General features: G+C 42.5%; 1 protein-coding gene across 1 annotated transcript in view; it reads left to right on the forward strand.

Annotated features, from left to right (window-relative positions):
- The first annotated feature begins 12,498 nt into the window (after window positions 1-12,498).
- The window catches only part of LOC111972349 (ral guanine nucleotide dissociation stimulator-like 1), a 31,968-nt gene continuing 22,552 nt past the window's right edge, over window positions 12,499-21,914 (forward strand). Inside the window, exons 1-4 of the mRNA XM_023999370.2 lie at window positions 12,499-12,763; window positions 16,879-16,989; window positions 21,305-21,495; window positions 21,827-21,901. Coding sequence (XP_023855138.1) covers window positions 12,719-12,763; window positions 16,879-16,989; window positions 21,305-21,495; window positions 21,827-21,901 — 422 coding nt within the window. The 5' untranslated portion in view covers window positions 12,499-12,718. The remainder of the gene's footprint in view (window positions 12,764-16,878; window positions 16,990-21,304; window positions 21,496-21,826; window positions 21,902-21,914) is intronic.

Consider the following 21,914-nt stretch of genomic DNA (forward strand, 5'->3'; position numbering starts at 1 on the left):
TACGCAAGTATAAACACCATGGGACCACGCAGCTGTCATACCGCTCAGGAAGGAGATGTGTTCGGTCTCCTAGAGATGAACGTACTTTGGTACGAAAAGTGCAAATCAATCCCAGACCAACAGCAATGGACCTTGTGAAGACGCTGGAGGAAACAGGCACAAAAGTAACAATATCCACAGTAAAACGAGTCCTATATCAACATAACCTGAAAGGCCGCTCAGCAAGGAAGAAGCCCCTGCTCCAAAACCGCCATGATAAAAAAGCCTGACTACGGTTTGCAGCTGCACATGGAGACAAAGAACGTACATTTTGGAGAAATGTCCTCTAGTCTGATGAAACAAAAATAGAACTGTTCGGCCATAATGGCCATCGTTATGTTTGGAGGAAAAAGGGGTATGCTTGCAAGCCGAAGAACACCATCCCAACTGGGAAGCACGGGAGTGGCAGCATCATGTTGTGGTGGTGCTTTGCTGCAGGAGGGACTGGACTGGTGCACTTCACAAAATAGATGGCATCATGAGGCAGGAAAATTATGTGGATATATTGAAGTAACATCTCAAGACATCAGTCAGGAAGTTAAAGCTTGGTCGCAAATGGGTCTTCCAAATGGACAATGACCCCAAGCATACTTCCAAAGTTGTGGCAAAATGGCTTAAGGACAACAAAGTCAAGGAATTGGAGTGGCCATCACAAAGCCCTGACCTCAATCCTATAGAACATTTGTGGGCAGAACTGAAAAAGCGTGTGCGAGCAAGGAGGCCTACAAACCTGACTCAGTTACACCAGCTCTGTCAGGAGGAATAGGTCAAAATTCATCCAACTTATTGTGGGACGCTTGTGGAAGGCTACCTGAAACGTTTGACCCAAGTAAAACAAGTTAAAGGCAATGCTACCAAATATTACATTCTGACCCACTGGGAATGTAATGAAAGAAATAAAAGCTGAAATAAATCGTTCTCTCTACTATTATTCTGACATTTCACATTCTTAAAATATAGTGGTGATCCTAACTGACCTAAGACAGGGAATTTTTACTAGGATTAAATGTCAGGAATTGTGAAAAACTGAGTTTAATTGTATTTGGCTAAGGTGTATGTAATCTTCCGACTTCAACTGTAGGTACCATTTTGGATTTGTTACAAAAATGCTAAAAAGTTAGCATTTGAGACAATGGCCTGGTAATCCAAACCAATGGGGTTTTGGGCGTGGGGTGTGGGGTGTTGGGTGTGGGGTGTTGGGTGTGGGGTGTTGGGTGTTGGGCGTTGGGGTGTTGGGTGTGGGGTGTTGGGGTGGGGTGCTGGGCTGTTGGGCGTGGGGGTGTGGGGCGTTGGGTGTTGGGTGTTGGGGTGTTGGGTGTGGGGTGGTTGGGCGTGGGGTTGTGGGGCGTTGGGTGTGGGGTGTTGGTGTGGGTGTGGGGTGTTGGGCGTGGGGGAGATCTGTAGGTGGCTTTTGACCATTTCTTTTGATTTTTTAATATCTAACTCATTGCTAGAAAAAGCTTGGTCCAAATCGAATGTTAGGTACTATATTTTATTGAACATTATAATGAATCCTACAAATAAAAATTGACCATTTGGTGCAATCAATTAGCTTAATTTCCAGATCAAAGTATAAAGTATTTCCACAAAATAATGTTGGCGGAGATGCTAATCTTATCTGTTTCTAAACAACATAAACTTTTTCAGAACAATCTGTTATGGTGGGTGTCGTAATCCTCTTTCTTGTGATTTTTGAGGTGGAATGACCCCAAATACATACAGAGGGGAGTGTATGTTTTGGTAGTTTCATTGTTGGGCTGAGATGTGAAATTTACCTAAATATTGTTGATATGGTGTCGGAAATGTAGGTCTTTGGTGGTCTGTGTATGTTTGACCAATACAACTATTAGTAGGTCTGTGGCTCAGTATTAAAGGGAAATTCCACGATAGCAGAGTGATATTGAAGACTCATATTTTTCACTTTTAAATGTATGTCAAACAAAAATCTATGATTGCAAAGTTAAACAAACCATACAACTCTATGCACACGGATTACTTACATTTTTACAAAAAACATTTACTTGAAGAAGAAATGCAAATGCAACGTTTGTTCACAGAATGATGGCACAAACGGCAATAAACTGTCATCTCTGTTACCAAACTTTGCATCAGCACTGTGTGTTTTTGTAAATGCTCTGTGGAAATTGTTAAAGTAGTCCTTGTTCGTAGAGTTGTATAATTTAACCTTGCAATCATTGGTTTATGTTTGACTACATTTTTAAGTGAAATATCTGAATCTCAGTGCCAGTATTTACTGTGGAATTGCCCTAAAGTACATAGTGTTGATATGGTGAATATGAATAGAATCTGTATGGTCTCTGTGTGCTCAGTGGATAGAGAGTGTGACATTCTGTATCTTTGAGATGGTCTTCTTCTGGTCCTCTGACATCTGGGTGACAACTCTTCCCGACTAGCTGGACAGTTTCCGCTCATTGCTCCCGGACAGAAAGGCCAGGTCGGAAGGCAGACCTCTCCCACTGACCACTGCTCACGACTCACATATACAGCTTCCAAACAATACAGATTCCAAACATACAGAACTTGTGACTTCACACAAACAGATTCCAAACAAATGAATTTACACACTTTCACACACACACACACACACACACACACACACACACACACACACACACACACACACACACACACACACACACACACACAACATACAGATTTGTGACTTCACACAAACAGATTCCAAACAAATGAATTACACACACACAGAGATTTTGCGCGTGCATGCATGTGTACACATAATCACAGTGTGTGCTTTGTAGCTCAGTGGTCCTTTGTAGCTCAGTTGGTAGAACATGGCGCTTGTAACGCCAGGGTAGTGGGTTTGATTCCTGGGACCACCCATACGCAAAATATATGCACACATGACTGTAAATCGCTTTGGATAAAAGCGTCTGCTAAATGGCATATTATAAGCTAGTTTTGGCGCTGACACACCAAACAATGAGTCTGTTTGTGTTAGAGGCACTCTGAATCCTGTTTGTTTTATTGTTTATCAGAGATGGCACACTCTCTTAACCTATATTATCTATTCGAATTACACAGGTATATGTATTATAGCATTTCTGTTTATGACTGCTCTTCCTCCTGTTATTGGTTACAGGAGAGAAAATGCTCCAATTTAACATTTTAATAGACTACAGTTACATAACATGTATGCCTGTTATGCATTTATGTCCACTAGTACTGCTCCCTTGGCTTGTGAAGTGTTGTTGTAATGTGCCCTATTATCTATCTGTCTCTCCCACCCTCCTCTTCCCTTCTTAAAGATCAGTTATGAAACTAGGCGAGCCATAAAATAAAGCAGTGAATGAACTCAGACCGTTTTCACATGGCAGCGTCATTAAATAGTACCCGCAAAACACCAGTCTCAATGTCAACAGTGAAGAGGCAACTCCGGGATGCTGGCCTTCTAGGCAGAGTTGCAAAGAAAAAGCCGTATCTCAGACTAGCCAATAAAAATAAAAGATTAAGATTGGCAAAAGAACACAGACACTGGACAGAGGAACTCTGCCTAGAAGGCCAGCATCCCAGAGTCGCCTCTTCACTGTTGACGTTAAAACTGGTGTTTTGTAAGTCAACATTTTGAGATGGTAGCTCATACGAATATAATGTATTTGTTTTCCTATTTGTAACATTGTGTGGTGATTTTCAATGGTGGCAGGCCCCAGAGTGATGGGGAGGAAATTGTCTTCCTGGGGCCCAGAGTTTTTCCTGATCTGGTAGGCTAATCTAACCAGGTAAATCAGCTGTAAAAAATGGTTTGATATGGGCTATGATGGGATCAGATTTTTTTTTAAATCAGGTCAGATGCTTTAAAATAAAACTCCTGGAAAACTCCTGGCCCTAGGGAGGATAAAAATATTACTTTGTTCCTCTTTTCAACGCTTTTGACAGTGAAAAGAAGGAAGCTTGTACAGAATATTCCAAAACATGCATCCTGTTTGCAATAAGGCCACCAAATGAAATTAACTTTATGTCCTGAATACAAAGCGTTATATTTGGGGCAAATCCAAAAAATCAAACATTCAAACATGGTGGTGGCTGCATCATGTTATGGGTATGCTTGTCATCGGCAAGGACTATGAAGTTTTTTTAGGATAAAAAGAAACAGAATAGAGCTAAGCACAGGCAAAATCCTAGAGGAAAACCTGGTTCAGTCTGCTTTCCAACAGACACTGGGAGACAAATTCACCTTTCAGCAGGACAATAACCTAAAACACAAGGCCAAATATACACTGGAGTTGCTTACCAAGAAGACATTGAATGTTCCTGAGTGACCTAGTTACAGTTCTGACTTAAATCGCCATAAAAATCTATGGAAAGACTTGAAAATGTCTGTCTAGCCATGGTCAACAACCAACTTGACTGAGCTTTAAGAATTCTTTAAAGAATAATGTGCAAATGTTTTACAATCCAGGTGTCAAAAGATCTTAGAGACTTACACAGAAAGACTCAGCTGTAATCACTGCCAAAGGTGATTCTAACATGTATTGAATATTTATGTAAATTAGACATTTCTGTATTTCATTTTCAATAAATTTGCAAACATTTCTAAACACGTTTTCACTTCGTCATTATGCGGTATTGTGCGTAGATGGGGTGATCAAATTTTCAATCAGGATGTAACACAACAAAATGTGGAATAAATCAAGGGGTATAAATGAAGGCACTGTATGAGTATTTTTTAATATATATATATTTTTAAATTTTACCCCTTTTTCTCTCCAATTTCGTGGTATCCAATTGTTAGTAATTACTATCTTGTCTCATCGCTACAACTACCGTATGGGCTCGGGAGAGACGAAGGTCAAAAGCCATGCATCCTCCGAAACAAAACCCAACCAAGCCGCACTGCTTCTTAACACAGCGCGCCTCCAACCCGGAAGCCAGCCGCACCAATGTGTCAGAGGAAACACAGTGCACCTGGCTACCTTGGTTAGCGCGCACTGCGCCAGGCCCGCCACAGGAGTCGCTGGTGCGCGATGAGACAAGGATATCCCTACCTAGAATACAGGCCATGTTCAGCACAGCCCAATGACTGGTAACAAACCCCACCGGGCCTTTCGATAGTGGGTCGTTGAACAATCTGAAGCAATAGCAGATCAAGAGAGTAAATCTACAATGATGATGTGGTTTCCAAGGAAAAACAGAAAAGCTGACCAAGCACTCCTCCTTCCCATTTTGTCTTCTTTTCTTGTGCTTTCTTGTGAGGTTAAAATGTTTCCTTTCTAGCTCACTTTTTATTTCTTGGCACTGCAGTCATGTGTCAGTACGCCGTGTCAATGGATGTGGGTCATTATGACACAAAGGAGAACTGAATGTGTCTGTCAAAATACTGTCATTTAATTAACAAACTCCCATAGCTACAGCCCATGGAAGGAAACTGACACTCAATAGTCATTCATAGAAATGTGTTTCTGTGTTGACCCAAAAGTACGGAATAATGGTGACTACTACGCCAACCTTTTTAAAATCAAACAGGGAGGGGAGTGACGGGGCTGATGTCCAGGTGGGCAGTGCAGGGGGGTGTACAGGACAGTGATTAATATGCAGTATTAGGGTGGTACAGTAATCGTGAGAGTAATAGGAGGCCAGACAGGTAGACCCGCGCTTCTTAATTAGGGCTTATAGGCAGGGGGCAGGGGAGAGGATGGAGGGCTATGGGGATACCCCAAGTCACCGTAATGTCTATAAGACATTAGACATGGTTGTATGAGTCATCATAAAACACAGCCCAGAACTGAGGATTTGTTTCCTTGTTTTGGTGCCGAGGGCAGCTCAAAACTATTGACCCCAGATGAACACCGTGGAACACTCCGGATCAGCCTTTAATATTACCTCTCTGAAAGCTTTGGATATAAGTTGCCTTTAGGCACAGATCTAGGAGAAGCTTTGTTAGAGGAAATGTAAAACTGACCTCCGCATGTAAGAACCTTGTCATCCTACTCTTATAGGCAGTTCTAGGATCAGTCTGTATAAGCCATGGTGTAACGTTGCCTGTGTGCTCCGCAAGATTACTGTGAGACAATGCGACCCCAGCCCGGTGGTCGTCCAAAGGGGAGGGGCTCTGAGTGTCTTAGTGGGGTTTACTGACAGGGGTGGTGTTATTCCTCTGGAGCCTGGCCGGCTATATGAATCACTGTGCTGCTGAGGCCAGGAGGCCACTGGTAGAGCCTCACTTAGGGCTCTGGGAACAGTAGATCAGAGACCAGGCTGAGACGGGCTGCTGAGACAGGAGAGAGGAGAGGCAGGGGCAGAGAAAAGGGGCAAGGCAAGAGAGAGGAGAGAAACACGGGAGGAAGGGGAGAAGACAAGAGTGAGGAGAAACACAATCGATGGGGATAGAGGGGAGAAAAGAGCGATGGAAGAGCATGTAGCAGTAAGGAGAGAGTACAGGAAGAAGAGAGAGGAAAGGAACAGGTGGGGCAGAAAGGGGGAATGCAGAAAAGTGGAGCGGGGAGTAACACATGAGGAAGAAGGGGGAGAGGGGTGGAACAGGGGAGAAACATGGAGGGAGAGGGGGGAAGCTGTAATCTGCATGATTGAACAGTCACAGAGATTCCACCTGTTAGTAGGCACTGACTTTGTGCTCTTTGATTGCTCAGCTTTTAGGTTTTATGAAGCTATGACAGATCATAACCCAAAGTCATACAAACAAGCTACTCCTCTGGCATTATGGCACCTGCACATTACATTGGAAAACCCAGTGCTGACTCTGGAGAAATTCACCATTTTACATACACACTGCCCCCTACTGGACACTGGACAGTGTGGTAAAAACACAAACAAACATGCACACACACTAATCTGCATGCACAGACAACATAATTCACACACAGACAGATACAGCAGGACACACGGCCCACCTACACACAGGCACAAATTGTTCCGGACCCAACGTAGTCACAATAATGACAGTAGTAGTGGGAGTAAAGGCATTGGGAAGTGATCACTCCCTGTGTCTCTCAGGCAGGCAGACAGACAGACAAACATTGGATGCTGAGAGGTACTTCCTAGTACTGCTTGCTATGCAGTGATGCAATGACAGAGTTTCCACTGGAGTCGCTGGCTTTAACTGGTGCCAATGCTTTAATAGTGAGGATGAATCTTCTTTGTTTGCTCATGTCAAGCTTAAGGAAGGCACTCAGTGCTATTCTTCCCATCCAGTCCAAAATATAATCATTCTTCCTAAGTTGCACTGAGAAATCTTCTGATGATTCATTGTTTTGGGCTTCTTCTCTTCTGGCTTAGAGGGCTTCTCTATGAGCTCCTGACCGTGCTGTGAACTCTCTATGACGCATACACACACACACACACACACACACACACACACACACACACACACACACACACACACACACACAGAGACAGAGCGAGAGAGCTCTGATAACACCCACTAAATGGCCTGTTCTCCAACAGTACAGTAGACTTTCTCTAACAGTGACCTCTTGATCCTCATCACTTGAACAGAGCAGCTTCAAACCATCCCACACGGTCTTGCCCCATATGGTAAAAAAACGAAATCTTTGCTCAAATGCATGTAATGCCTGACAATATTCCATAAATGAATGGCTGTGACATCTAGTCTACAGGGTGGCCAAAGTGGTTCCTAATTCAGCATCTTAAATTACTCTTTAGATATTAATCAATGGAAGATCCTTTTTTTGGCCACCAAGCCAAAACTTTGGCAGTGATATATATATATATATATATATACTGTATATATATATATACTGAAAAATATATATAAACGCAAGATGTAAAGTGTTGGTGCCATGTTTCATGAGCTAAAATAAAAGATCCCAGAAATGTTACATTCAAACAAAAAGCTTATTTCTCTCAAATGTTGTGCACAAGATTGTTTACATCCCTGTCAGTGAGCATTTCTCCTTTGCCAAGATAATCCATCCACCTCACAGGTGTGGTATATCAAGAAGCTGATTAAACAGCATGATCATTACACATGTGCACATTGTGCTGGGGACAATAAAAGGCCACTCTAAAATGCTACAGATGTCTCAAGTTTTAAAGGAGTGTACAATTGGCATGTTGACTGCAGGAATGGTATGGGAAGGCATAAACTACGGACAACGAACACAATTGCATTTTATTGATGGCAATTTGAATCCACAGAGATACCGGGATGAGATCCTGAGGCCCATTGTTGTGCAATTCATCCGCTGCCATCACCTCATGTTTCAGTATTATAATGCGCTGCCCCATATCGCAAGGATCAGTATACAAATCCTAGAAGCTGAAAATGTTCCAGTTCTTCCATGACCTGCATACTCACCAGACATGACACCCATTGAGCACGTTTGGGATGCTCTGGATCGACATGTACGACAGCATGTTCCAGTTCCCGCCAATATCCAGCAACTTCGCACAGCCATTGAAGAGGAGTAAGACAACATTCCACAGGCCACAATCAACAGCCTGATCAACTCTATGCGAAGGAGATGTGTCGTGCTGCATGAGGCAAATGGTGGTTACACCAGATACTGACTTTTTTTTTTAAAGGTATCTGTGACCAACAGATGCATATCCGTATTCCCAGTCAGGTGAAATCCATAGATTAGGGCCTAATGAATTTATTTCAATTGATGGATTTCCTTATATGAAGTGTAACTCAGTAAATCTTTGAAATTGTTGCATGTTGCGTTTATATTTTTGTTCCTTATATTTGAAATTGTTATGGTGAGTAAATAATGTACTTTTGATTTTACCAAATTTTAACATTCTGTCATAAAGCGCACATGTTACATTTGATAAAAAATAAGTTATAATTTCAAGAGTAAAAAAAAAAGACGAGTAAGTGCCTGTCTTCAGCTTAATAAATAAGGAAACAAATCTAGTGCCCTTGTTGTTGTGTGTGTTTTATTATTTTTTTATCAATAAAAAAATATACTATTCATTGTACAATGCCCCGCAATATTTCAAAGTGTAGGTCTAGGTCTTGTGGTATTATATGTCTCTACAGTGGATTGGTAAAACATCTGGGAAATTAATCTCCTTGTGACAGGGGGAATAGAAGCTTGTGTGCAACATTTCTAGCCTGTCTATCTATGGGTAACAAGGGTGACGTGTTACGCTCGACCTGCTCAGTTTTTCACCACAAAACACCAGAAAAACGGCAAAAAGAGTATAACCAGCTCAACTGCTTTTACACTATGATTTGACTATTAGATGTTCAATGTTTCTTTTCAAATAAATATTTAAAAAGGAATAGTTTTAAATATCTGTTTTAAATGTATTTCTTCAGTTTGGGGATGTCTGATCTGTAAACCCCTCTGCTCTGAGATGGCTATAGTTAGCACGTTCTATTTTCTCTGTGTGTGCTGCTGAAGTCCTGTCCCCTTGATGTAGAGTTTGATGGTTCCTCTCCCTCTTATTTCCTTTCCTATCCGTTCCTTTCTTCTCCTTTCATTTCCTCTCCGTTCCTTTCCTTTCATCTCTTGTCCAGTCTTGTGCTTTCCTCCCTGAGTTGTATGTCTCTAGCCCAGCCAGATCAGCCAGTCAGGTACGAGAAACAGCAGGCACTGTGGAGTCCGGAGGCTGCAGGCAGGAAGATTTCCTGGAATGTGCCTTTTTCCCCACAGTGGAGCAAAAGCAGTGCTGTGCACCTCCTGTTTTTGTCCCGCTCCACTCCACGCTGCTGATCCCTGTCCTGATTCTGTGGCAGGGAGACAGAGGGGAGGATGGGGGAGAGTGATGTGGGTCCACAAGAGGGAAGGCTGGAGGCTGGGTGTCCAGGGGTCAAACCAGGGGGAGAGCTGACCCCTCTGTGCAGTACCCCAGTCTGTGCTGTGTATTTAACATATCAGGTCTCAGGAAGAACAGCACCCCTCCTTTGGCCCCTCAGACAAACAAACGTCCTTTTCCACAGACTTGCTCTGGACTATAATATCTGTTGGCGCAGCAGTAAGATCTTAGTACTGTCAGTCAAAATGATTTATCATCCCAATGCAGCTGACACAGTACAAACAGTCTCTTATTTAATCTGAACACTGCAGCTGGGAAATTCCACTGTAACAGAGTGACACTGAGACTGATTTTTCACTTTAAAATGTATGTCAAACTAAAACCAATGATTTCAAATTTAAACAAACCATACAACTCTGTGCACAAGGAAAACTTTTAACAATTTCCACAGACAATTTTACAAAAACACATTTACTTGAAGAACAGTACAGATGTAAAGTTTGGTAACAGAATCGCGATTTGTGCTGTTTTTCTGTTAACATTCTCTTGACATACATTTTAAAGTGAAAGAATGGAGTCTCAGTGTCACTCCGTTACCGTGGAATTTCCCAGCAGCAAACTGCGTCCATTGCATCATAGATCTTAGCCCTCTCTCTCTGCATCCCAAACCAACTCCTTGTGAAATGGAAGATGTGTCCTCATCGGTCCAGTTAATCTGAGCCGTGTCTGTCTCCGGGGGCAAACTACCTGCCATCCACGACACCTACAGCACCCGATGTCACAGGAAGGCCAAGAAGATCATCAAGGACAACAACCACCTGAGCCACTGCCTGTTCACCCCGCTACCATCCAGAAGGTGAGGTCAGTACAGGTGCATCAAAGCTGGGACCGAGAGTCTGAAAAACAGCTTCTACCTCAGGCCATCAGACTGTTAAACAACCATCACTAACACAGAGAGGCTGCTGCCTACATACAGGCTTAAAATCATTGGCCACTTTACTAAATGGATCACTAGTCACTTTAATAATGCTTACATATCTTACATTACTCATATCATACTGTATTTTATACCATCTATTGCATCTTGCCTATGCCGCTCCGTCATCGCTCATCCATATATTTATATGTACATATTCTTATTCCATCCCTTTTGATTTGTGTGTATTAGGTAGTTGTTGTTGGATTATTTGTTAGATATTGCTGCACTGTCGGAACTAGGATGAGCACAAGCATTTCGCTACACTCGCATTAACATCTGCTAACCATGTGTATGTGACAAATAACATTTGATTTGATTCGATTTTAACTCCTTGTGAAATGGAAGATGTGTCCTCATTGGTCCAGTTGATCTGAGCCGTGTCTGTCACTTTGACAGAAGAAGTGTTGTGAGCAGAAGGATGACATCATTCCCCTCTGAGAGCAACACAACTGTCCCCAGGGGAGAGCCAGGGGGCACATCCTATCCCACTGCCTGTCGATGCTTCCCAGACCTATGGAGACTGATGAGGATGGTGGATCAGGCCAGCCTGGGAACTGGCCTCCAGACAGGGTACACAGGGCTTCCCTGGACTCCTGACCCTCTAGACAGGCAGTCTCTGGGCCCTGGCCCCACCTGCAGCCACCCTGAACTAGTCTGTTTGGGGATCAGTAACGTCATGGCTGGCTCCAACTGACACTGTGTGTGACGTTGTGTGTGATGCTGGGTGACGTGTGTTGCATGGGCCAGTGTATGAGAGTCAGAGGACATGGGCCACGGCATGACCAGCCTACTCTCCCACAGAGAGAAACCCCTCACAGGGCTCCCATTGTCCTCTAGCAGCCTAGTACTATTAGTACAGTACATGGCTCACTCAGTGCATTGTGTGGCTGAAGTTTTTATATGAGACATACTACTATCGATCATCCTAATAGCTTCATAAAACTCTCCAAATATTTAAACCACCTTCTGATTTCAATCTCTCCACTGACTCACACAAGTGGTTGACTACGTGTGCAAACACATACACAGTGGAACAGTTGTTGACTACTCTCCCACACATACACTATTCACAAACAATACACAGTAGTGACTGCATCGCCAGCCTTCCTTGCATTTTCTTAAAGGTCCAATGCAGACGTTTTCATCTCAATATCAAATAATTTCTGGGTAACAATTAATTACCTTATTGTGATTGTTTTCAATGAAAATGGTCAAAGAAACAAAAATAGCTTCTTAGCGAAGATACATTTCTAAAGCAAGAATGTTGCTAGGACTGTCTGGGGTAGGGAAAAAACTGAAAGCTAGCTGTTATTGGTTTTGAACTCCCTTTCTTATTTGCCTAGTTAAGGAAAGGTTAAATAACAACTAATTAACCTCCTGGGGATGTCACCAGGCAGGCCAAAACTCCATTCCATAAAAACAGGCTGAAATTTGAGGTTGATCGTTTCAAACAGCTCTTACACTAAAAGGGCATTATCATCATTTTCACAATTTCACAGTATTGTTCCAAACTCAGTGTGTAAATTTATATAAAACACAGGCAATCACTTTTTTTTATTATTTTTTTTTACTTCGTTGGGCATTTAATCACAAACATTAATGCAACATTTCCATGAAAATCTCAGTAGTTGCTAAATTATTATTTTATGATTTTTCTATATTTAGTCAGATTGTATCTAAAATGAAACATTTTAAGGGCAAATGGGAATGAGGGGGGGTTATGGGGAGGACCGCGAGTGCAGTAGGCGGAGCTCAGCTATTCAACAGCAGGACGAAGGAAGAGGATGTGTTGAAAGACAGGAGGAGGATGAGAATTCGAAAGCGGGGGGCAACACAAACAAGAGAGCTGTGACTGATTGTGTGTGTAGTAGAGGAGAGTATATTTTACAGAGCAGGACCGCGCTGTATGTTGCTGGGAACTGGAAACATTTCTTGCCTGGATGGACTGTTAGCATCTTTTGATGCTGTCCCCGGATCATGAGAGAAGCGCTGACAATGAGGTTCGCCTGGAAAGATAAAATGGTAAAAAGTTACTCCGTTTTCCGTGCTGCAGACTTTTGTTGATTTTGCGGTTTGAGAGTCAGCTTTTAGGCTTAGGAAAGTAGCGGATAAAGGAAAGGAGGAGGGGACAGCGAGGGGGATACATTTGAACATTTAGTTATATTTGTTTTCTCACCCTCGACGCCATCGTGGTGTACTTTGAATAGTCTTCATTAATATCTTGCGCGTAAACGTTTTGCGTAAAGACGCGCTCTGGAAATCTTACTCTGGGCTAATATGCTAGTTCGTTTTTCGCTGAAGACAAAAACACTTGTCTCCTAGCCGAGAGTGAAATGAGCCCTGAGACGATCTCTCTACCGGTCCTAGTTGCGTCTGGAGCAATCTGAGCACAAAGCCAACACCAGATAAGTCCAAAGACTTGACACCGTTGTTGTTACCTTGAGCGTATTCTTTTCAAATATAGGTAATAAAACCAGTGTGTGTTATGTGATGTTGTCAGTAGGGGGTTTAAAACATACTGCTCCTATATTTGCCCGAGTTTAATAGTCTCTTCTGTAGTCTGCATTCCACCTCCACTGGATTGCAACATCCTTCCAAACTGGAGCCTGTCCAGCAAGTCTGAAATTTGAGTTTATATCTTGGGGCCATTTAATATACCTTGTAGTATCTAAACTCATTCTTATTCACAACTGTATTTTTCTCAGATTTGCAATTGTATTATAGGCCTTTTAGATGGGTCCTTTTTAGAGGCTAAAATGTACACTGTAAGTAACTGTGCATAACTTGGTTGATCTCTCTTTTTACAACTCCGCCCAGGGCCTTTGGTACACCATGTGCCCCAACTTGGTCTACAAAGCAGGTAGACCTTTAAACCCCTGTCTGAAAAACATTTCTGCCTGGCACAAAAAAAGCAGTCTCTGTGCACATACTGTGGACTCAGCAGGCTGGGCCAGTGAGCAGAAGGACCTCCTGATATTGTTTTGGAGTGGACTAGACTACATAACTCACTGAGTTAAGTATTTAACTCACAGAGTGGCAGCACTGTATGGGAAATTAATGGGAAATGCATACATGCTGGGCCATTTTATCTCCTGCACTCAATTACTCCTCTGTGGCCTTCTTTCTCTCTTTCTTTCTCTCTCTCTATTTCTCTTTCCACCAGAGCCCATTGCCATCACACACTGTTTATCAGTGTCTGGCTGATTGTTTGGGGTGGGTTTCCTGCCTGGCCCTGTGTGCTTTGTTTTTGATAGAACCGAAACAGCCACTCACAACCGCCCCGGGCTAAGTGCCATTGGCCTTCAGAGCTGGCCATTGAGCCTGTTAACAGCAAGCCGTGACCTTTTAACTCTAGCTGCCACCACTCTGTTTGGGGAGAGAGTGGACTTTGTCCTGCTGTTGTGATGCTGGTGGAAAGTGAGAGTGTGGACTTGGCTGGAGTGCGCTGTCATCTAAACAGCTCCTCTTTATGGGTTTAAAATGAGCCCTGGTCGCCGTCACACTGGATGTGGCTCTGTTGCCTGCCTTCGTCCCTGACTGGGCATATTTTTGAATTTGAGAGGGTAAACTGCTGTTCTGTGTCTGTGTGCTCTGCGTAACTGATGTGTCGCCAAGACGGATTCAGAGACAGAGAGTAGAGACTGCACCGTGAGGAGTACGGGTTGAGAGCTTTAACTTCCTCGGTGTCCAAATCACTAAGTACTTAAAATGGTTCACTGACGTGCACAGTCGTGAGAAAGGCACTGCAGCTCCTCTTCTCCCTCTGGAAGTTAAAGGTTTTACAGCCGCACCATTGAGAGCAACTTGACTGGCTGCATCACTGCTTGGTATGGCAACAGCACCGCCATCGATCGCATGGCGCTACAGAGGGTGGTGCGGACAGCCCAGTACATCACTGGGGCTGAGCTCACTGCCATCCAGGACCTCTATATCAGGCGGTGTGAAAGGAAGGCCATGAAAATCATTATAGACTCTAGCCAGCCAAGCCATAGACTGTTCTCTCTGCTTCCGCACGGCAAGCAATACCAGTGTATCAAGTCTGACACCAACAGGCTCCTGAACAGCTTCTATCCCCAAGCCATGAGACTGCTAAATAGCTTAAGGAATGGCTGCACAGACTGAGTTGACCCTTTTATTTTTGTACTGTCTCTATGCACACTCACAGGACTCTACACGCACACTGACACTCCAACACACACATAACATGCACACATTTGTACTGACTACGCAAACACACTCACATACAATCACCATTTACATTGCTGCCACTCAGTTTATCATATATCCTGATGCCTAGTCACCTTCCCCTATACATACACCCTATTGAACACCTTTGGGATGAACTGGAACGCCGACTGCGAGCCAGGCCTAATCACCCAACATCAATACCCGACCTTACTATTGCTCTTGTGGCTGAATGGAAGCAAGTCCCTGCAGCAATGTTCCAACATCTAGTGGAAAGCCTTCCCAGAAGAGTGGAGGCTGTTGTAGCAGCAAAGGGGGGACCAACTCCATATTAATGCCCATGATTTTGGAATGAGATGTTCGACTGGCAGGTGTCCATGGCACAGTCCATCACCACTAAGAGGTGCTACTGAAATTGTATATGGTTATATTACTTAAATGATGGTGCAACACTAATCAAAATGATCTTATTTTAGAACAAATGTGCTTTCTCCCGAGTCGGATAGCGGTCGCTGTCTGCGTTTCTGAAACATCACTGCACTGTTGAATTGGCGCTTTTTCCTAGACCATGTTGCTATGTGCATTATAGCAAAGTTAAACAGCATATTGGGGTTGAGAACAATGCGGCGGAGCCAGCAGCAGAATGAGAAGATGAGAACAGCCCTTGTCTTATTGTCTATGAAAAGTGAGGAGAGGAAACCCCAACTTAATTAGGTCTTTAATCAATAGTCTAACTGTTAAATGTGCCTGGCTTTATAAACTATCAATATATCTACAGAAATAAGACAGATCTTGCTTCTGCTGCCTGTTTGAGTGTTTGTTTAATAACCTACTGATTCCGTGAGCACCAAGCCTCACACAACCACATGTCGGATAAAAATTTCACAAATTTGGCTGTTATTAATCTTTGCTTTGATGTAATAAAGGCTTTACACTTTTTTGATTGTTGTTAGAACAGCCTGTCTGGTATTATTTATCATTTATTTTGTGTTTACACGCTTCCAAATTGTCAAATTATATTTATAATAATAACTCAAATTTTTCTTGATCTCTTATTATTATTATTATTATGATCATTATAATAAGTAATTTCATTATCATTAGTAGGCTTAGTCTAGCAGCCTTGTATAACCACCATCAAGCTGTAGGCCAAAGAGCGCATCCTGTTTAGTCTTAATACAGTAACTTACTTAGGTCTATATTTCAATATTTATATAGGCTACTGTATCAATCATTCTTTCATGTCATCACGCACCATATGAGTCATTCGTGATTTGAAATGCAATCAAGCATTTTTGTTTTAAAATAAAATTAAGCGACCCTTGAATAATTAGCGTAAACAATAAATAAACCGTTCCATTTCGGAAATTGCATTCACGAATGAATGCTGCTGTTTTTAATGTTTTCAAACGCAATAACAAGGAAACAAATTCCACAAATTAACTTTTAACAAGGCACACCTGTTAATTGAAATGCATTCCAGGTGTCTACCTCATGATGCTGGTTGAGAGAATGCCAAGAGTGTGCAAAGCTGTCATCAAGGCAAAGGGTGGCTACTTTGAAGAATCTCAAATATATTTTGATTTGTTTAACACTTTTTTTGGTTACTACATGATTCCATGTGTGTTGTTTCATAGTTTAGATGTCTTCACTATTATTCTACAATGTAGAAAATAGTAAAAAATTAAGAAAAACCCTTGAATGAGTAGACGTGTCCAAACTTTTGACTGGTATTTATACTTATATAGCTTTCTTTTTTTTCTTCATTTTGGATTATGTGTGTATTGTTTTGCTAGGTATTACTGCTCTGTTGTAGCTAGAAACACAAGCATTATGCAGCACCTGCAATAGCATTTGTGTACATGGCCAATAAACTTTGATTCGTGGTCCTGTGTTCTAATCTAGAGGATGGTTTGTCTTTGTGTTAACAGCTCATTATGGCTCTCCCACAGAGCTCGGTGCAGGACCGGGGGGAGGAGGTGGAGGAGGGGGCCATATACAATGTGACACTGAAGAGGTGCCAGATCCAGCAGGCTGCCAACAAGGGAGCAAGATGGCTGGGGGTGAGTGGACCACTCTGCTCTTTCACTACAACACACTGATTGAAAGCAAGCGAACTTGTGGGAGACCTTGTCAGGCTCAAACAATAACCCTGCTGAATGCATTATGTCCATAGATAGATTTAATCTTGGACAGACATTGGACAGATTGTATTAATTTGCAGAGTTGTATACAGTTGAAGTCGGAAGTTTACATACACCTTAGCCAAATACATTTAAACTCAGTTTTTCACAATTCCTGACATTTAATCCTAGTAAAAATTCCGTGTCTTAGGTCAGTTAGGGTCACCGCTTTATTTTGAGAATGTGAAATGTCAGAATAATAGTAAAGAGAATTATTTATTTCAGCTTTTATTTCTTTCATCACATTCCCAGTGGGTCAGAAGTTTACATACACTCAATTAGTATTTGGTAGCATTGCCTTTAAATTGTTTAACTTGGGTCAAACGTTTCAGGTAGCCTTCCACAAGCTTCCCACAATACGTTGGGTGAATTTTGGCCCATTTCTCCTGACAGAGCTGGTGTAACTGAGTCAGGTTTGTAGGCCTCCTTGCTCGAACATGCTTTTTCAGTTCTGCCCACAAATGTTCTATAGGATTGAGGTCAGGGCTTTGTGATGGCCACTCCAATTCCTTGACTTTGTTGTCCTTAAGCCGTTTTCCCACAACTTTGTAAGTATGCTTGAGGTCATTGTTCATCTGGAAGACCCATTTGCGACCAAGCTTTAACTTCTTGACTGATGTCTTGAGATGTTGCTTCAATATATCCACATAATTTTCTTTCCTCATGATGCCATGTATTTTGTGAAGTGCACCAGTCCCTCCTGCAGCAAAGCACCCCCACAACATGATGCTGCCACCCCCGTGCTTCACGGTTGGGTTGGTGTTCTTCGGCTTGCAAGCCTCCTCCTTTATCTTTCAAACATAACAATGGTCATTATGGCTAAACAGTTCTATTTTTGTTTCATCAGACCAGAGGACGTTTCTCCAAAAAGTACGATCTTTGTCCCCATTTGCAGTTGCAAACTGTAGTCTGGCTTTTTTATGGTGGTGTTGGAGCAGTGGCTTCTTCCTTGCTGAGCAGCCATTCAGGTTATGTTGATATAGGACTCGTTTTACTGTGGATATAGATGCTTTTGTGCCTGTTTCCTCAAGCATCTTCACAAGGTCCTTTGCTGTTGTTCTGGGATTGATTTGCACTTTTCGCACCGAAGTACGTTCATCTCTAGGAAACAGAGCGCGTCTCTTTCCTGAGCGGTATGACGGCTGCGTGGTTACATGGTGTTTATACTTGCGTACTATTGTTTGTACAGATGAACGTGGTACCTTCAAGCGTTTTGGAAATTGCTCCCAAGGATGAACCAGACTTGTGGAGGTCTACAATATTTTTCTGGGGTCTTGGCTGATTTCTTTTGATTTTCCCATGATGTCAAGCAAAGAGGCACTGAGTTTGATGGTAGGCCTTGAAATACATCCACAGGTACACCTCCAATTGACTCAAATGATGTCAATTAGCCTATCAGAAGCTTCTAAAGCCATGACAACATTTTCTGGAATTTTCCAAGCTGTTTAAAGGCACAGTCAACTTAATGTATATAAACTTCTGACCCACTGGAATTGTGATACAGTGAAATAATCTGTCTGTAAACAATTGTTGGAAAAATTACTTGTGTCATGCACAAAGTAGATGTCCTACCCGACTTTCCAAAACTATAGTTTGTTAACAAGAAATTTGTGGAGTGGTTGAAAAACAAGTTTTAATGACTCCAACCTAAGTGTATGTAAACTTCCGACTTCAACTGTAAGTCTATAGGCTAATTCATTGTGCAAAGTTTATGGCAATAGTTTTGTGGATAGAGCTTTTCAGCTTCATTGTAAGATATACAGTAATACCAATTTGCAATCACAGGGTGTCTCATCCTGCGCAGGCCATATAAAAGACAACAGTTTCATGAGTAGCCTACTCAACTGTTTAGCTAAATGGGATTTCCTGATTTGCCGGTTCCAACTGCCATCATAATTCTTCTTTCCCTGCATGTTGCATCCTGTAAAAGCAAGGCATATAGAGGAGTACAACTATGCTACATTAACACATGACAGTACATATTCTGAGTACTGGAGCATTATCCAGGCCGTGAGTGGGAGTAAGTGGGTGTTCTATATATGTGACCTACCAGCTCGATTCAGTTTTAAGTAGCAACATTTTTAATTTTGTTTTTTTACATTGGATAAAAGTATAGACTCAGAGCTAGAAAAGTGTATATCATACACTACAGTTGAGGAACAATGGGAAAGTAATTCTGCTTTGAAAGTTGATAAACTTGTAACCCCACTTCTGAGAAAATGGCTATTGAATGTTTTGGTACACCTTCTGGAGAGCTCTTTTTTTGTCTAAACCCATTCACCATCGTTCACACCCTCTTAAGCCTTAGCCCCACCCATCTCTTTAAGGAGTCACATGTGAGGCCATGTGTTTAACAAAGTCAGTACGGTAGTGTACTAAACAAACAAAGATTTCAAGATTAAGGCTGGTTTATACTACGTTTATCGACATGTCTGTGGACAGTTGTCGCAGTGACATCATGAACATTCTATTGTCGTCCAACATTAAACTTGTTATAAACACAAAAACGACAGACTGCATGACATCTGCAGCCTGGGGTCCAAAATAACATAACTGGAGTATTTTAACACCAATAACCCATCTGTTTAGAAATTAATTTAGTACATGTCAATCTAGAAAACCAGGCAACTAAAAACAACTTTCTAAACAATGTTTTGGTTTGTTCCTAGCTTGTTAGCTAGCTAGCTAAAGTTAAGTTAGCTGGCTAGCCAGCTCAATAATGACCATATCATAGCTGACAATGCCTTAACTTTAGCAAATGTGTATTAATTATTACAGGAATATAAACTCACATCAAGATCATTATTTACAAGTTAATGGTGAACTATTTTAAGAAAATAGCTTACGGTTGTGTGACAAAATGTGACAAAATCAAAGCAGGGCATTCTGCCAGAGAATTTTAGAACTTGGACAGTGTCTCGGTGGCCTAACATTATATCCTAATTTGACTTCAGTGCAGGTCATGTTGTTCTTCACAATACTGTCTCTGGTAAACACACACCATATCAAATAAAATCAAAGTTTGTCACATGCACAGGATACATACGGTGTAAATGGTACAGTGAAATGGTTACTTGCATAGTGGAGTCTTTTGTTTAGACATGTAGCTAGCTAGCTATTATACTCTGCTTTCACCGGGCATTCCACTGATTTCAAAACTCGGTCAACTTGTTCCGTGACAACAACATTGTTGATTGCTGTTCCAGAAGACTTTACAATGTCTGGTTCAATGAAAATGTTTTGACCTAAATCTGGATTTCTTCATCGTCTGATTCATTTTCAGAGTCCAAGAGAGTCAGCATGGCACGATCGTCCTCCAGAAAGTGGAGAGCAGTAGCAACACTTTTGCAGTTCTTTGTGATATCTTTCAAAAAAGACGCTATAGAAACGATTACCTGCATTGCAGTGCTAGCTGTCCCACTAGAGATCCTGATTCGAGTCCAGGCTCTGTCGCAGCCTGCCGCGACATTGGTGTGGCTGGCTTCTGGGTTAAGCGGGCATTGTGTCAAGAAGCAATGCGGCTTGGTTGGGGTGTGTTTTGGAGGACGCACGGCTCTCGGCCTTCGCTTGAAGTAGTGACAAGACATACACCTAGTTTTCTGAAATTAGTCACATATGAGTAAGCCAGTGAAAGCAAGATGTTGTCTTTCTGTGGTTGTTGATGATTGTAATCCCCTCATTTATTTAGTGGGAAAGCAAGATAACGTAAACGGTGAGCCACACTGGTGCTTGGTTTGTTGTGGCATTGCCCATAGGGTACCATACGAAGAAATGTTATACAAATAGTGTGAATGTGCATGTATATTTTTGTTTCTCGACAGTCAGTACATTTCCAGTGGCTAGATGTTTGTCAGAGAGCAGTGCTGACTGAGAGTAAAGAGCTAGTGAGTTTGACTAAATGCTGTCCTCTTTGCTTCCCTCTTTGAGCCAGTGGACGGGGTGGAGGAGGGGCACAGATTGGAGAGTTTCCTGTTGTAGCATGCAAGCAGCACCAAGTTCTCCCTTCCTTTTCTCTCTCTCACTCTCTTCACTCCCCTCATTCTTCCCAACAGACACCATACTCGGACACATCTTCTTCGGAATTCAATATAGAGTGCCCTTTGTCTCAACACCTCTCCATCTGTCCCTCCATCTCCCTCTCCCCCATTCTCATCGTTCTAATATCCCTGGTTCTTTCCATCTTGTCGCATCGCAGGCGGAGGGGGACACTGTGAGCCAGTTGGAAACCTATAAGATCCGGAGTATCCGGGCGGGAACGCTGGAACGTCTGGTGGAGACCCTGCTGACTGCGTTTGGAGACAATGACCTCACCTACACCAACATCTTCCTGTCCACATACCGCACCTTCGCCAGCACGCACACTGTGCTGCAGTTGCTGCTAGACAAGTACGTCTGGTACTGGGCTGGGGGCCCATGGTAGCTAGAGTGTATAGCAGGAGCTGACAATAGCTGGTCCTGGTGGGACCTAGTGTGTGCAGGCTTTTGTCCCAGCCATAGTGCTATAACACCTGGTTCAATAATCAACATGATTTTGATTAAGACACGTGTAAGTGTTGAGCTGGGACAAAGCGTGTACAGACTGTGGCTCTCCAGAACCATGGTTGAAGAACACTACTGCTCTACATTGAGAGGCTGAGGAGACTTACTGGTCTCACTGCTTTTAGACTGATGGTAGACAGTGGTGCTGAATTTTTTTTTGTTGTTGTCTTTCTCTCAGGTATGGAATTCCAGAGGGTAGTGAAGGACAGACTGAGCGATGTAGACCCTTTGAAACCAAAGGAGCCGTTCGAACGTAAGATTTCTCA

This window comes from Salvelinus sp. IW2-2015, linkage group LG13, assembly GCF_002910315.2.
Source record: "Salvelinus sp. IW2-2015 linkage group LG13, ASM291031v2, whole genome shotgun sequence".
NCBI classification, from domain to species: domain Eukaryota; kingdom Metazoa; phylum Chordata; class Actinopteri; order Salmoniformes; family Salmonidae; genus Salvelinus; species Salvelinus sp. IW2-2015.